This window comes from Equus caballus, chromosome 4 (genome assembly GCF_041296265.1).
Source record: "Equus caballus isolate H_3958 breed thoroughbred chromosome 4, TB-T2T, whole genome shotgun sequence".
Lineage (NCBI taxonomy): Eukaryota > Metazoa > Chordata > Mammalia > Perissodactyla > Equidae > Equus > Equus caballus.
Window position 1 is genome coordinate 31,618,224 of NC_091687.1, and position 17,108 is coordinate 31,635,331.

The 17,108-nt window shown below is 33.4% G+C and overlaps 1 protein-coding gene across 6 annotated transcripts in view; it reads right to left on the reverse strand.

Moving 5' to 3' along the window:
- Positions 1–17,108, reverse strand: part of PCLO (piccolo presynaptic cytomatrix protein) — a 386,717-nt gene that overhangs the window by 55,141 nt on the left and 314,468 nt on the right. For all 6 annotated transcript variants that reach the window (XR_011437785.1, XM_070264476.1, XM_070264475.1 and 3 more), the window contains one exon: positions 2,633–2,774. Coding sequence is in view for 5 of the 6 variants with exons in the window: in XM_070264476.1 (XP_070120577.1) it covers positions 2,633–2,774 (142 nt within the window). In the remaining variant the exon portion in view is untranslated. The remainder of the gene's footprint in view (positions 1–2,632; positions 2,775–17,108) is intronic.

The window sequence follows — 17,108 nt, forward strand, 5'->3', positions numbered from 1 at the left end:
AGTTGTGCTAACCTAGCAAATGAAAGTGCTGAAAAATTACTATCCTATACTATGACAAACTTTAACAAAGTCATTATTTTCAGTAATTGTAACGAAAATAAATTTTCAATAATTTTCATTTGATCTTGAGTCCCAGATTTTGAATTTTAATGGTGATATTCAGCTGCAGCCTTTGCTTCTATGAAAACTGACTTTAACCTTCGGTACTTAGCCAAAATGTATATTAGATGCATTTCAAAGATTATACAGAAAAATTTGCAGCATTGTGAATCTAAATGAAGTACAAAGGAAATGTAACTGTGGGTCGTGCGAAGGATGCAATTTTTCAGGATTCCTAATAAATAATTGTTAGCTCAAAAACATTCTGACTATACACTTTATAATCTATATTTGTTAGTCAATCACCAAATAGTTATTGAACACTTATGCTAGCCCAAGCAATAATTGTGTTAGACACCATGGGTCATGTAACAGAACTACCAAATACTGCTTCTTACACATATCCTGTAATACTAGAAAAGGGAATTTTCTCTGTGCTCATATGGCAAAACAATAGCCTCCTAGGCAGTTTTGAAAGGCTTTGATTTACAAGAGAAGCAGGAAAATAGGAAAAAACAAAATTGGAACGTTGTGTGTATGTAAAAAAACACATAATCTACTTCTACTTCAGACATTCAAATACATTATATTAAGTTATAACTTTTTCATCAGTATTAAATGATGTGTTTTGAAAGGTATAGATAAATTGGAAGGGTATTAAGCGATGTGTGGTGCCAAGCTTTTACAAATTCATGTGATATTTACAGTTTAGAGATAGGAATACAATGAATTTGCTGAAATTCCTTTCAGTCAAACTGGATCATCAGAGGCTAAGGAATAAGGAGATCAGACTCCTTTTACAAATAATTTCCAATTAGAAAAAACCGACTGAATACAGATAACTCTATTGAATCCATAGCCTAAGTCTCAAAAAAAAAAAAGAAAGAAAAATAGATGGACAAGTGATCCAATAATTAATCAATTTAAGCAGGAAAAATGTCAATTGAAAAATCACAAAATAAACATATTTTTCACTGTACAAATCCATTTTCCTCATTATTTTGCTTTTGTAAACTAAGCCATTATCTAAATATAAGAACTATTCTGGGGATCAAAAGGAAAGAGTTATAAAAACCTGACATCAAAACGAGAAATAGCTCCAGTCCCAGAAAAGGCTTCACTCAATAATGGAGAAAATGAAAAAGACCCTTTAACAAGGGCCCAGATCAGGGGTCTCCAAAGTCTTTCTTTAAAGGACCGGATAGTACATGATTTGAGTGGTCTATGTTGCAACTCCTCAAGTCTGCCCCTACAGGGCAGAAGCAGCATTAGGCAACACATAAGCGAATGGGTGTGGCTGTGTTCCAACAGAACTTAATTTATGAGCCCTGAAATTTCGATTTCATATAATTTTCACTTATCACAAAATGCCATTCTTGTTTTTTCTTTTTGAACACTTAAAAATGCAGAAGCCATCTTTAGCATCCAGACCTTGAAAAACCAGACAGCAGGCTGCATCCTGGAGCTGGGTGGCCCAATGATGGTTTGAAAACCCAGAAAACTAGTTCTGGAGAGAAGGGAAGATGGGGAAGTTTAGATTTTGATATTGGAGCAGACATAACCTCATATTTATCTTGGATGCTGCTAAATTTTGCCCCTAGTATGACTAAACCCATTCTAATACATTCTAAACACAATCCGCTTTAGTTTTGTATTTTCTTTGCAGTATGATTTTCTCGAGGCTTAACATATTACAAATGACTTTATTCCAAAAGTATCCACTCAGGGACCTATGTACTACTTAATATATGTTCTAGAAAATATGGAAACACTTCAAAATCTTCAATTTTAAAGATTGGCACCTGAGCTAACAACTGTTGCCAATCTTCTTTTTTTTTTTAATTGCTTTTTCTCCCCAAATCCCCCCAGTGCATAGTTGTATATCTTAGCTGTAGGTCCTTCTAGTCGTGGCTTGTGGGAGCCGCCTCAACATGACTTGATGAGGGAAGCTGCGTTGGCGCCCAGGATCAGAGCCGGGAAATCCTGGGCGGCCAAAGCAGAGCACTCGAACTCAACCACTTGGCCACGGCCCCAAAATCTTCACTTTTAATTGTACTGTGATTTATAGTTGAAAAGGCTACATGAATAGCCCAATGTGTTATCTATTTCAAATATGATATATAAGTTCTTTAAATATCTTTAAATCTCTCGTGATTCAAGGCAAATTAATCTATACTTATCTCAAATACCAATGTTTTTGTTTGATCGTTATGTGATGAAATCATGAATTTACTCCTGCTGCTGAACTTGATTCAGGCATGCATGGCTAAGTTATTATTTTAGCTGTTTTTCTATTAAACACAGATTGCACTGATTAAGTAGTTCCGGTAGTGACTAGCATTCATCCTTAGAATTAGCTCTATTAATCCCATCTCTCCTGTCAATTTTTTATGTAGGCATGAACAGTTGAAGTGCTTCAGGGACAATGACTCAGAATTGGATAATTATCTGGTTATCTCTTGTTAAATGTCAAGAAAAGCGTACTCATGATACTGTTAACTTTGTAGTGAGGAAAAAAAAAAGAACCACTTACATCCTTGGAATAGGAAATAGATTAGCCTCCCCTGCAGCGCTGCTGCTTCCTTCGCTGTCCACGCTATACCCGCTGCCAAAGCTGCTGCCCGAGGAGCCGGTGGACACGGAGCTTTCTGCAGGCCGCTGATTGGTAGGCTTTGCTGCATGGTGTGGGAAGAGTCAACACGACAGTCAATCAGTCAGCCTCCCGTCGATCTCCAAATGCATAATTATAAGTTTTCTTCGTTTACATGTATAAAGAAACAGCTCCAGCAAGAACTCCACATTTCTTAACCTGCCTTTCATTTTCTTTTCCTTAACCAATATTGCGCAGTGGCAACACTAAAGTACTTGATTGTTTTTTCCTACTTGATTGTTTTTATTGGACATAAAGTAAAAAACAATCACTTCCAGGGATAAACCAGCTGATTTTTAAACTGAGTTAAATAGTAGGTAACTATTCTATTATTATTATTATTTGTGGTTTATTTCTACATTATTGCAATCATGATATGGCAGACATATAAGAATTTTGGAAAAAGGAGTTTAGAAAGACTTTCATAGATAGAAATTTTCCCTGTTAATTACCAATAATTTGGTTTTCTCCTGAGAAGTAAAGATGCAAAATAGATAGATACTTTCAAGCAGAGATTGAAAATGTTATGCTTGTTTGTATGTCGCTCTACCAACTATCTCTAGCAGGTTTTTTAAAATTTGAAGATATTTTTATCCCCTCAGGCATTTCCATAAACTGTATAACTGGAACTTGTTTCAAATATCCCATGAGTTTGATTTTTTGAAACTAAGAATCCATATTCCCAAAGAAAAGTTATAAATTTGTGCTATAAATTATGCAGTAAGTGTATAGTACTCATATTGTTAGAGTTCTAGATTAGAGAAGATTTGGGAGGAAATTTTAATGCAAGAAGAATGAAGAGGAGGCAAGTGTTTCCTCTTATTTTGGGGGGAAAATTTCTCCATGCAAATTTTTGAATTTGTTATTTGTCCTCTGCCACATGGTCAGAGTTTAAAAAAATGATCTTTGATCATACTAATCTGGTTTTGAATCCCAGCTGATGCTGAAGTAACTCTAAGCAGTCTGAGTTTCCTCGTTTGAAAATAAGGGGGTTGATAACGCCTACCTCCTAAGATGGTGGTTATAAGGTGTGAGATAAAGCAGGAGCCCAGTACCTCACTCTGCTTCATCTAGTGACTTTATTTGCCATACTCCTAACCTCTTCTTCAGGGCTTGCCTGTCCACGGCTGTTCCCTAGTGGCTTTGAGAGTATCTAGTCCCTGACAATGAATTTGCCTCAATTCTCTTCTAATTCTAGATGTGTTCTATGTTGCAAAACTGCTTGAAGTCTCTCTCTTCCGTAAATATATCTCTGTTCACTCAGGAATTTCTTAAGCAGTTGGGTAGATTCACCCTATTGGGTGAATAGTTGATAAATCATTTAGTGATCCTAAAGTATCGACATTTTTCTTAAGGAAATATACAAAAACACAATGACTCTAAATCTGGTGGAATTTTAACCAATATAATCAAATGAAGTGAAAAATACAAACATTGTGAGGGAAACAATTTGAGGGTAGGAAATTCACCATCAGATTAGCCACAATCAAATCTTGCAAAAGTTTTAGCTTTTCCCCACTTCTTCCATTTCAGGACTAGCAGATTCTCTAAAGCCACTAGGAATTTTCATAATATCCATTCCAGTGACAGTACGATCCCTGTCCCAGAACAGGGAAATAAGGAAAGAAATGTTTAGTAAGTAGCCAATTATATATCAAGTGTCTATAAATTGGGAATAGTTATTTAGAAAAAAGCCTGAATCCTCTTAAATAACCAGTCACCAATGAATTACTAGTAACCCAAAGGACTAGATTTACAGCAACAGAATGATAGTCATAATATTTGTCTAATATTTTCTTTGATTTATGTGGAAGAAACTCAGATGGTATATTTAGTGTTAAAGAAAAGACTTTTTAAAAGAATGAGTTAAAATATGTAAAGGTAATATGACTATGATATAAAATTATGAACATTTATAAAGTAGATTAAACTTTATAATCAATTACATAATGAGTCAGATTAGTCAATTGATTGTAGACAAAGGAAAGCTGTCATACTTTTTGATTGACATTATACAATCCAACCAACTAGACTAATATTTTTAAATATGATATTGAATGGAAAACCTTAATTTCATCAACTGGAAGATTTCAATGTACTGTTTTCAAAGACAGACCTTAACTAACAGACAATTTTTAAATCAATTTATCCTTACTAAATTAAAACTTTTCATACAAAAGCAATCTCACAATGTATCAAAATAGCTACATTATAGTGATGATGTCTTATTTACTTTTCAAAATATTCAATCTTTTCTTTTGTGAATTTTGATTTTACTTGATGTAGTTTCTAGTTCTGTTCTTCTGGGAAATTTGAGAAATGTGTACAGAATGTGAAACAATGTAATAAGAAAGGAACAAGGCTGGAAATGAATTTAAGGAAAGACAGTTTTTTCATCTTGTCTAGGTGAATAGAAATCTCATTTGGAAAGCCTGCACAAGTGTTGTCAATACTTTAAATGCAAACAAATAATATTTTATAAGAAATATCAAAAGAAAGAAAACCAAACCTAGGGAACATATACATATATTGGAATAAATCTAAGTTTACCTAACATCTTTGCAAAACAAAATTACATGTAAGGTTGATTCTAAAGAAATTTTGAGTAGTTAGACACTGGGTGAATAATTCAATTGAATCTAGATATTTAGCTTTATGTTAATAAATAATATGTTTATGTTAATAAAACATCTGGTGCTCGACTGAAGTTTTATTCTTAACCTGGCACGTAAGTGTAGGATAGAGATAGACAGCCTGACATTTGTTTAGTTTCTGAAAATGAATTCAATTAAAATGTTCATAATCTTTCCCTTTTTACAGGGCTATATCTATATAACATAAAATGTGTTTAAAAATACAGAAATGCAGAGGTTTTCATAAGCTGGTACTAAGAATTCAAATATTTTAATAGTTCTTTTTCAGATACTTGAAATATGTGTATTTATTAATTTCTTTGACTTGAAGCAGCCTCCAAAAAAGAAAGCATCAGTTCTATTAAATTGAGCTAAATCTGTATTACTGCAACCTTTTAAATGAATGAATTGCTTTCAGGACTTAATATTGGAGTTTGGAGCTTTTATAATTTCAAGTCATCTCATGATTTCAGTCAAATTCTTTAATTTGCCTCTCTAAGTCATTTATCATCCGCTCCTTTCCAAATGTATCTTCTATCATTCTCCTTCCAATGCTTTCCATTGAAGCCCGCTAACACCACCCACTCTGGCTTCCTTTGGTTTCACTTTCTTTCTCCTGAGCTTTAACTGAGCCCGTTCTTTCCAACTTTGTGAAGTCTTCCTCTGCCCCGTCCCTTTCTCATATCTAAATTATACTTATCAGTAAAGGCCCAGATCAGATAGCACCTGCTTCATACCTTTTCCTCATCTTCCCAATCAGAAGCAAACTCTCCTCTGTCTGGACTCTCATGACACATGATCTGTATGTCTTTTATGGCAATTATCACTTTCTACCTTTGATTGTAGTTGTTACATGCATGTCATTGTTGGAAGCAAAGCCTGTGTTTCCTCCATAATAGCCTTCTTAAAAGCTTATCCAGGGACTATGCTGAAGCTATATTTAATGAATTAATAATAATAATGATAATATATTCATAATTTTTCCCTTAATGAAACAACTAAAATATCTGAGTGATTTAGTAGATATTTCACTTTTTATCCAGCTGTGTGTTTTACACAAATCATAAATCTCTTATCAAAAACACCATTTGATGTGAGGTTCTTTTCCCGTGTTTTTGTCAAAGAAACTTTGGGTAGTCCATTTTTTTTTGGTAGCTTTTAAAATCAAAGACTCAACTTTAATCTGTCATACTGTATAGAAAAATGCAATCGCTTAACTAGATGTTGTGTTATTCCAATCCCCCCAATTTGATTGAAAGAAATATTTAATGACAATACACTAAACATGGGAAAGCATACCTTTGTGAATTTAAAAAAAAAAAAAGTTTGTTACAGACCATGAATATGATACATGTATTTTTTAAATTGGAGTGACAAAATAATATGTATAGTAGCGATATCCCATGGGAGCCACTGGAGGGTGTTATTACAGACACTAGTACTTGTGCTGATTCCACCTCTTAGTATAGACAGCTGGTGAACTATGGTTTATATTTAAGTGTAATTTCTTTCTGTCTTTCTATGTTCTTGAAGGAAATAATATTTCTCCACATTTTTGGAGCCATTTTTTAATAAGTCGGATTTTTAGGTGTGTCTACTTTTTTTTTTGAATTCCTATTTGTACTATGAAGTACCAACTAGAAGAAAGAATGTATCATATAAATATATAATGGAATAAGCCCACTCCTATAGGGAGGGTCTTTGTATCCTAGAGGAATAAATCCTAGCATGTTGAATCCTTTTTCTGACTCAATTATTGAGGGGATATTTCAAGTAAACAAATTCTATCTTCTGTGAGGCAATTCAGTCTGTTTTAAATTATTCTTTGACCTCTTCATTTTCTTCAGCTGCTGGATGGTTAGACATCATTTTGTTTTATTATTCCACTGTGGCTGACCTTAATTAAACCTGGCAGTGTCTCTTTGACTGCAGATCTGCCTTCAGTTAGTTTGCTCCCTTCTACTATACTTAAAAATGTGGAACTATCACTGTACTGCCATGCTATGGCAGCTCTGTGCTCAAAGTCTCAGATCAGAATTGTAAACTTGACTTTGTAATTGTGGAATCCTGGAAATTGAAAGCTGGCAAGGACTCTAAAGATAACCTGTTCCAGAAACATCATTTTGCCTATAGAAAAACTAAGCTCTGGAAAGATTAAGTGACTTATTCCAGGTCACACACTGAGTAATGAGAGAAAGAATCAAAACTAAAAAGTGCTAATTCACTTTCTACCACATCCAATTGTATCAAATTAAGATTGTGAGGTCTCTGCCTACCTTAGAATTCAGTGCTTGTAACGTATACAGCTTTGCTGCCTGTGATGTTATATCATTGGTTTTAGATCCTTGCTCCAGCTCAAAGCTATTTCCATAGATTTCAGGAGTAATTGATTATGCAGGTAGCCTGTAATTTCCCAAATTACTTGCTTGATACAGTATTAACATTATCTTCATAGATACGATCTATTGGATTTTAAGATCAATGTTTGAAATTAAGAGAAATCAATAGTTCTTTTGTTTATTCCAATAGGTTAATGATGGAAATGAAATAACTACCTGGCTGTTTTAGAAGTTATGTGTTTATAGTATATATTTTCTTTTTCTTTAGCTGGATTTAACTTTAATTTAGCTGATATTTACTGTAGTAATCTTTTCTACTTAGTCTTTTCTGCTTATCTTTCACACTTTCCATTATCTATCTGTTACAATTGCTATTGTTTTTGTTATTGTTATTTTTACTAAAGAGATGTTGCAGTTTTATCTTATTTGTTGATCTGATTTGAATGTGGATCTGAAAACATAGGTTTTAAGTTCCATTGTTACCAGCATTATCTGGTAGGTTTTCCCTTAAATCACGTCCTATCACATTTTTATATGTTTCCTATTGCAGTCCAGGGGTATTAATTTAAGAAGATATGTTGCATCTTACAAGAACTTTAGAAATTTAATATTTTTTTCTGAATTCAATTCAGTATATTCATTATTCAAGTTGGAAAAATTTAAAAGAAACAGGACACTAGAAAAATGGCATAGATAGCTTCAATACATTTACTCATAGCAGTGTTCACATATCCCTAAATTACAAGTTTTCGTAAATAAAAGTATTGAAAATAGACAACTCTGATTTCTATATCAGTCATTTGTAAACCCTTGGGTGGGGCAGTGGAAGGAAGGATGTCATTTAAATATTTTTTAAATGACAAATTATTGGTGATTATACTACCTCCCTCCCAGGGTGGTTGAGGATGAAATAAACACTGGGCTTGGCCAATCAAGGAAAAAGAGCACATATACATACATACATCTCTCTCTCTCTCTGTATATATAGATATAGATGTATATAGATATATATCTCAAAGAATAACATACCATGAGAAATGGAATATTGTAGTATCTTTTTTCCTATAAAAATCAAAATATGTCGCTTAAGATATTCTGTATTCACAGTGTGGTTCTTTCAGAGAGGAAGATGGAGATGTGATGCTTCTATTTGCTATCTCCCAGGAAAGGAAGTAAATCATGGTCACACACTTCCCTCTCCATACACATTGGCCTATGACTGAATTTTTCAAGAAATTTTAATAAGCAATTCAATCTTTTTTAATCTAATGCTATCAGTAATTTGTAGGTGTTTCCCATACTTATTAATCATTCACTCTCTAGCTTTATAGATTATAGGATCAACGATCACTTCCAGGAATAGCAGTAATAGTATATGACTTCAGTATAACTGGTATTTGGACATAAGAGTAAAGTTAGCTTAACAACATGGTAGAGAGGATTTTTTCTTACATTAATATAATATCTGATAGCTCAGTATACTATAGTCCTTGCATTTGCACTCTAATGTTGCCTTCTATGTGCGTCTTCCTTTGTAAAGCTGTTTTTGGTTCAGAACCGGTTTTGGAAGAAACCACTTAAATTGAGTTTAAGTGGGGACAAACATTTCTTAGTAAATAATGGAAAAAAGTTTTATTAAGACATTATCATAAATTAACGTTAATAAAGTAAATTCACTTTATCTTTAATAAATTTAGGTTATAATTCTAGCTATGTCCGAATAAATAGAATGAACAAAGAATTCACCAAACATCAAGTTTTGGTTTTGTGCTAAAAAATGCTAACAATTATTATAACACAATAAAAATCTTTATCTTTAAAAGATTAATAGTCAGGAGAATTATGTTTGAAAGAAAAAGCATTCAAGAGCTACATCAATTTTTCAAGGGTAACAAGTTTTCAATATTCATTTCATTCTCCTTTGAAACAGAATTATTCTCTCTCTTGAAGTTTGCTTGCAAAACATGCAAGATTGTTTAAGTAGAAGGTAATTATAAAAATAGTTTTAAAAAATGTTCTTACATAATCCTGAAGCCGATAACCTAAATCATAAATACTTAGATAATAAAGATGTTGTCCTTAAATAGAATCCAAATAGTTTGAAATCCTGCCCAAAGGAAACACATTTCCATTGTAAATAAATACAAGTTAATAATAGCATACTGATCTATATGGCTAATGATACAACAAACACTGAGTGTTATTTTCATATCATTTAAATGTAGTCAATGGCCACCAAGTAAAGAGGAGTTTGAACAATTATTAGATAAATGCATGTCCAGTCCCATGGGACCTAACCTCTCTAGTTAATTTCATTAACATTTCTACCCTCTCCAAATAGATCATTTTCAAATACTTTCTCTCCTCCTGTGGTTCATTATATCCGAGTGGACAGTAAAGGTTATGAGAGAGAACCAGAGCCAGAACAAATAAAAAAAAAATCAATTCTATTTCTAGATATTTCTAAACATGACGATGCTTGGTTGCATATAAACTTAAGTCAATGACTAATTGCATTTTTTCTTTGTCAATTTCATTTGCAGGTAGACAAAACTCACGATTTTCTCATTCTTCATAATTTTTCCCATATATCTTTAATTGGTTATTCAATAAGTATCACCAGGATGGGAGATTCACAGGGACATTGATTCTCATCTATTTTGTTCACTGCAGTATCACTAACACTTTGAAGAGGTGTGGAACGTAATATTCATTCCAAATATAAATATATGTATGGATGTGAATAAATGATGAGAAACTTATACAGGTAATCCAGATGATATTTTTTATAAATGATAAATACATATTTTCAGAATTCCCTTTTTAGCTTTAATGTAAAATGCGCTAAATCATATACTCGAAAATTAAGGATCAAGGGTTGGGTTAAGAGGCAAGAAATTTAATCTTTCCTTGAATTTGAATCAAACTGATGATCTTCAGTTTTTCTACCAGTTATTTATGCCAACACAATTACTTTGCAGTTTAAAGGACTAGTAATATATATAATACAATGGAAGATAAAAGGAACAAATAATTTATAAGCAATTATTTTTCCAATAAATTTTATCTTCAAGAGAAGGACAGAAATCAAATTTATTCTACCTTTATAATACTCCCTCTCACTCTACCTTAGGCTGGGAACGTCTTGATTAAAGCTGGTAGGCATCCTATCAGTCAAATTTTGAAAGTAATAAGTAATGAATATGGACATATAATCATAATTTAATCTAAATCACGCCCAATAAAATATTTTAAATAAGAATATAAATTGAAAAATTGTCATTTATCAATCTTAATAATTACAAATTAACATTAAGTGAGACAGGAAAGAAGGGGTTCTGAAATGCAATATAAGAGATGTAGGCATAGAAAATCTAGAGGCAAACATGATAATTATATTTTGGAAGAAATCTCTAATTATCCAATGTCTTCAACCATTGGAAAAATTATGATTGTGCGTAGGTGTAGATCAGTGGCTTTTAAACATTTTGGTCTCTAGACCCCTTTTACATTCTTAAAAATTGTTGAATTCCTCAAAGAACTTTGTTTCATGTGAGTTAATCTATCAATATTTATCATGTTAAAAATTAAGAAAAATTTAAAATAAACAATCGACAAGCACATATTCCATTAGCCATCAGAGCAATCATGTCATGACACCTCATGTAAACACAAGAAAGCTCCACCATACACTTGAGAAAGAATGAGAATTTTAAAAAAGCAAATAATATCTTAATATTTTTAAAAATCTTCTGACCTTGTAGACCCTGAAAGAGTTCTGGGACCTCCAGGGGTCAATACACACTTTGAGAATTACTACTCTAGAGTTATAGCAATAGAAATGAGGTATTAACTGTGAAACTGAGAAGAAACCAATTAGCACCAACTTTTTTTGACAATCATCTTAAACCAGTAGATGCGTAACAATCATTCTATGGTCCCTCTTAGTTTTTATACTAAGCAAAAATCAAGTTCTTAGCCTTATTTGAAAGGATTTGTTATTATTGATATTATCCTTTGTAACCTCTTTAAGCTTCTTCAGAACTTGTTCCACCCAGAACTTCACAACTCTATAATGCCTGAATTCAAAATTATATCTATCATAAAAATTTGCTTGTCTCTTCAAATTTTGTTTTTGAATTTTTTTTTTTTAAGCATCAGTGCGTGGTTGTGTATCCTAGTTGTTAATTTTTTTTAGCTCTCTATGTGAGTGGCTGCCACACTGACAGACAGGTAGTGTGGCTCCAACACCAGGAAGCAAACCCAGGCTGCAGAGGTGAGAGTACCAAATCTTAACCACTAGATCACCAGGCTGGCTTGTCTGTTCTATTTTTGCTTAAAAAACCCTACTTTATGGTACACAGAAACCTGGAATAAATAATATTTGGCAGGCATAAAATAATGCAAATTCTTCCTAAAAGGGGTTTTCTCTGAATAAAGTTTTAAAAATTTTCATGCACATTAATAGTTGGATGGAATCAAAATAGTGATTCAATAGTTATTTTATGAAATGTCATTAGCAATGAGAACGCTTTACAGCAAACTAAAACTAAAAGTATGTAATAGGTTCATATAGAAACTTGAATTATGTAGTATAAAAAAATCCATTTTCTATATCTCTCTATATAGATTTCAAGTTCATTTTATACAGTCAGATAAAAATATAATGTGACCCAAAGAACTTAATGTGGTTTTGAGTTTGAAATTTCTTAATTAGGAAAAGTAGATTTTGCTTCTGTGTTCTTTTAAGAACAAGTACAGCAGAGATTTTATTCCACTTTCATAATATGTTTAAAAAACAGGGATCTCCTTTTATCAAGGATTTCTTTCTTAAAAATTTATCTGTTCTTGTTCAATTTTTAATATTAATATTTTGATTAGTTTCTATTCAAATTATCAGTTAATTAGTTTTTATCTTTCAATATCTTAAAACATCTTGAGCTGTAAAACTATGATTATATCTACATTATTCCTATTTATACATCTAAAAAGCTCAATACCTCAATCAAACTTTTTTATTTCTGATGTTTTCATTTAACATCCATAAGCTTTTTTTTGGCTCCTCAATGATTAATTATATATTTACACATTCAACACAGTAATAAATAAAAAGGAAAAAGGATAGTTTTCACAGTCTAGTTCAGAAGACAAGAAGATTCCTTTCACCCTATTCCATACCCATATATCCTCCCTCACCGCCCTCCCCCCTCCAATTATTTTGCACAGTGGAGAATGGGTGAAATATCACGGTTTTACATCATGTAATACATGCAGATGAAAAGTGGGAAAAAAATCAAGTAATTCATGGATAGCTAGAGATCTGGATTTAGGCAATACTGTTGAGCAGCTAAATAGCCCCTCTCCTTAGGTGGCATTTCCCCTGTTCCATGAGCCCTCCTACACAGGTGATGACATTCCCAGCCCCATGCTCATATTGTACTCTCCTCGGTCCAGGGTCCCACCCTGCATCCCAATGGCCTTCTCATGTTCCAAGCTTCTCATTTCTTTCCTCCATCAGCATTTACTTGCCTGTCTCATTTCCTCAGGGTACTGCTCCCTGGTGGTATTTTGATATATTAACTTTTTGAAAATAATTTGCTCAAAGTAAAATAATTTGCATTTTAAAAATTAAGTTTAACTTTGTAGAGACATGTCATAAATAGTACTTAAGGGACTTTGGGCATGTTAAAAATTAGGCCATTTTCTTCTTCTCAGATCGTGTATTAATAGTCCCATCCAAACTTTGGGCGTGTTAAAAATTAGGCCATTTTCTTCTTCTCAGATCGTGTATTAATAGTCCCATCCAATTATGTAGACCTATAGCTAAGTCATTTGACTAAGGCACAGCAATATTGAAGCCAAGTTTGATACTTAAAATAGGCCAGTTGGTGTTGCTATTCGTGTCAGATGAAATGAACATGTAAGTCTCCAGTGTGAACCAGACATACTTTATGTGGATGGCTTGGTGCAGACCCGTGGTTACTACTGGAAAAGAACAAAAGTATCCGTTGCTTGTGGTCAGCGGATTCACCTTTGTGAATGAAGTTCCAAAAACAAGAGACAGTGTCATTTGGTCAGAGCTATACATTTATTGTCTGTGACTCTGCATGTATAGCAGAGATGTTTCTGGCAATTAATGTTACGTGACTACAAAAAGATTTGAAAATGCATAATCAATCATTCTAAGAAAATATGGAAACTCTTAAAAAACAAAACTTTAGAACATTTTGATTTTCACAGACAACAAAGAAAGAAAACACTCATCCCCAGAGAAACAGGGATACAACTTTGAAAGCTTAAATTATCCAATTTGATCTCTCAGATTTTGTTGGATGTTTGCTGTGTTCACATCATTACAGTTTCCATTTTCTTTTTATTTTAAACTACCCAGTTTTTTTTTTTCCAAGGTTTTCAGTTTTTTGGGCACACATTGAAATAAAGAATGTAAAATCTGTTTTTATTAACCTCTTACATACTTTACAGAATACTTCACCTCCAAATGAACTCATTCTAATTTCTCTTATGAGTTCTCCTTTACTTCCCCTTTGTACACTTTCCTTTCCAGAAACAGAGAATGCTAAGTTCTGTCTGACCAAAATGACCATCAACTTTTAGTCAGAAGAGAAAGGGACACTGATTAGCTACCGTCTTTGTAACCAACAATTCTCTCCTCTCCCAATGCCCACCCTGCTTCCCAACCCGGCCACCACGTGCCCAAGAGAGCAGCTCCCACAAAATGATGGCTTAGCAAGAGTTCACCACAGCAACCCGCGGATAGGAAACTCTTCTTTGACAGGTGCCGTAAATGAGCCTTATTGAAAGTGAAGTTTCCAGCAGCGGTCTGTGCAAGTAGCTTCAGGCTTTTCTTCTACAATTCAGCCCCACCAAATAACTGTCAATCACAATTCCCTGATACAACTTATTCAATGATTCATCTTCTTACCTAACCTCTCCAACCTGGCCCAATGGCTCTTATTTTATTGCCCAAGGTGAAGGGATATTTCTACCCATCCTGTATTAGTGTTTCTAAAACTAAAGCTCACCTAAAATCTTAGTATCAAACTAAAATAGCTCAGCTGTTTTCAACTCACACTTAAAATGTAATATTTTATATGTCAATTAAACTAATCTTCAAAGTTTTAAGAATGCTTCAATTTGTTTTGGTTTTGGTATGGTTAAAAAAAAAACAACAACTATTTTTTAAATTCCCTTCCCTGGTTGGTGTCACCTTCTGAAATGGCAGGGGCTGTATTCAACCAAACAAACTGGCTTGGAAAAAACCATTTCCAAGAATTTCTAAATTCAGAGAGAGTTATTTAGGCATCAGGTTGATATAGCACAATCTGTCTAGTCTTTCCCTTCAGCTTTCCTAGCATGTAAGCAATCCCAGCAGGGAGAGAAAAAGTTCCTTTCTGGCTCACTCCATAATTCTTGCTTGACCCATATTTTATGCTACTTCAAGCAGAAATATGCTGAGCAACTCATAAAAAAGTATTTGAAAAGCTCCTTGAGGACAGTTTTCTCATCCTTGATAGAGATGACTACAGATGTCCACACGGCCTCCTCTACAGACCCTGCTTCCTGCCACAATGGGCTTGTGCACTAAGAGGGTTTTATTTTCTCGGTTTTTGGCAGCTAAAATATCAGCTTTTAGAAAAGAGGATCCTGAAGATGGAGCAAGTCTAAATTGTATTATGCCATCATTTCTAGCCACCTCTCCTCACTTCTAAGAACTTGAATGATAAATAAGTAAATGACAATGGTTTTTATTGAAATTAGGAGAGTTTGATTTCAAAGGAGCTGATGCATTTAAAAAACAAAGGCCTAGGAATAACAAGACAAGGGTGATATTGCTGGTCCTGAACATTCCCAGCTGTGAATTCTTCTATCAGTCATCTGAGCCCTCTGATTCTCTGATTGCTCACTCAGAAAACAATGATAAGAATATCTGCAATGAATACCTCATCCACTAGGTGTGATAACATGAGAAAATGGATGACAAAACACGGGGCATTATTTTCATAATGCAGATGGGATTATATGAACTTCACTGTGAGGTTTGAAATGGGAGATGTTTATCCAAACACTTAATAATAATACTTATTTCTGCAGTTAGTGAACAGGAACTTGCTGGCTTTTTATATGTTTATATCTCTTACCAGTTTTTCTCTATAAGCTTCAAACTAATTATATGGCGTTGTATATAAATTTGATCCTATAGCATCTTGGCAAAATGCATGGTTGACTTATATTCATGGTACATTTATAGTAGCAGGGAAATAATATATTTATATTTTAGAAAACGAGGCATGTTATTTATCATCTATTAAACAAAATTAAACAAGAAAGTATGCTATGTTATCTTGATTTCCTTTTGATTATAATTTCAATAATGACTTCAAGATTCAATCATAGCACTTTAAACGTGTGAGAATACCCAGTAGAGCATTATTCAAAGAAAGGGGATTAAAAACATTTTGCTACAAATTTTAAGAACCATATCTTAAAAAAATCAGGCAAATATTATTTAGTACTTAACTCATGATAATTAAAGATAGAGTGTTAAATAAGGGAAGCATTTGATTACTGTGACATTTATAATAATGGAATATTTGAAGTCAGAAAATGAATAACATTAAGAAATCAACTGAACTTATTTGATGGGAGAAAAGTGAGAGGTGGAATTTTAAGTACTTTTGGAAAGTACAACAAGTAAGGCTAACTAGAAAAGGAAATCATGCTTTGGTGCTAATCTGTAAACAGGGCTGCGTAAATGCATATTCAGAATTACCCTAACATTTAAGCTAATAGTTCCCTTAATTACCTGGCTAATTCAAGAAACATCACAGTGGTTTGCCCTCTGTACTGCCAAATACACCTTCCACTGTCCCTAAATATCTGATTAGTTAGGACAAGGGCATATTAAATTTTTTAATTTTCTGAGAATAAAGAGAAATGCAATAGGAAAGTGCAAGGCTTGAGTTTAATTTTGTGGCAAGTCTAGAATCATAAAAGCAAGTATTTTAGGGCTGGAAGGTACTTAAGGGGGCAAACACTACTATTCCATTTAAAAAAAAACCTTTATTTTATATACGTTTTTGAATTAAATTGAAGATAATTTTATAATCACCCTGGTTTGATTCTTGTCACTGGTAGTGGCACTCTTCCTTGGGGAAAACTCCACAAATATTGGGGTCAAATTAGGGACAGATATAAATTCGCTTTCCTTTCTGAACATAGCTATGGAATCAAGTTTAGAAGCACCTCCAGAGCAAGGGCTCATAGGATTTGTCTTTCTGTATCCAGGAACCTGAGAAGATTGTGAAGTAGATCAGATGTGGAAGAAAGAAATAGTGGAAGCATTGCCTAGAGTAGCCCAACCCCATT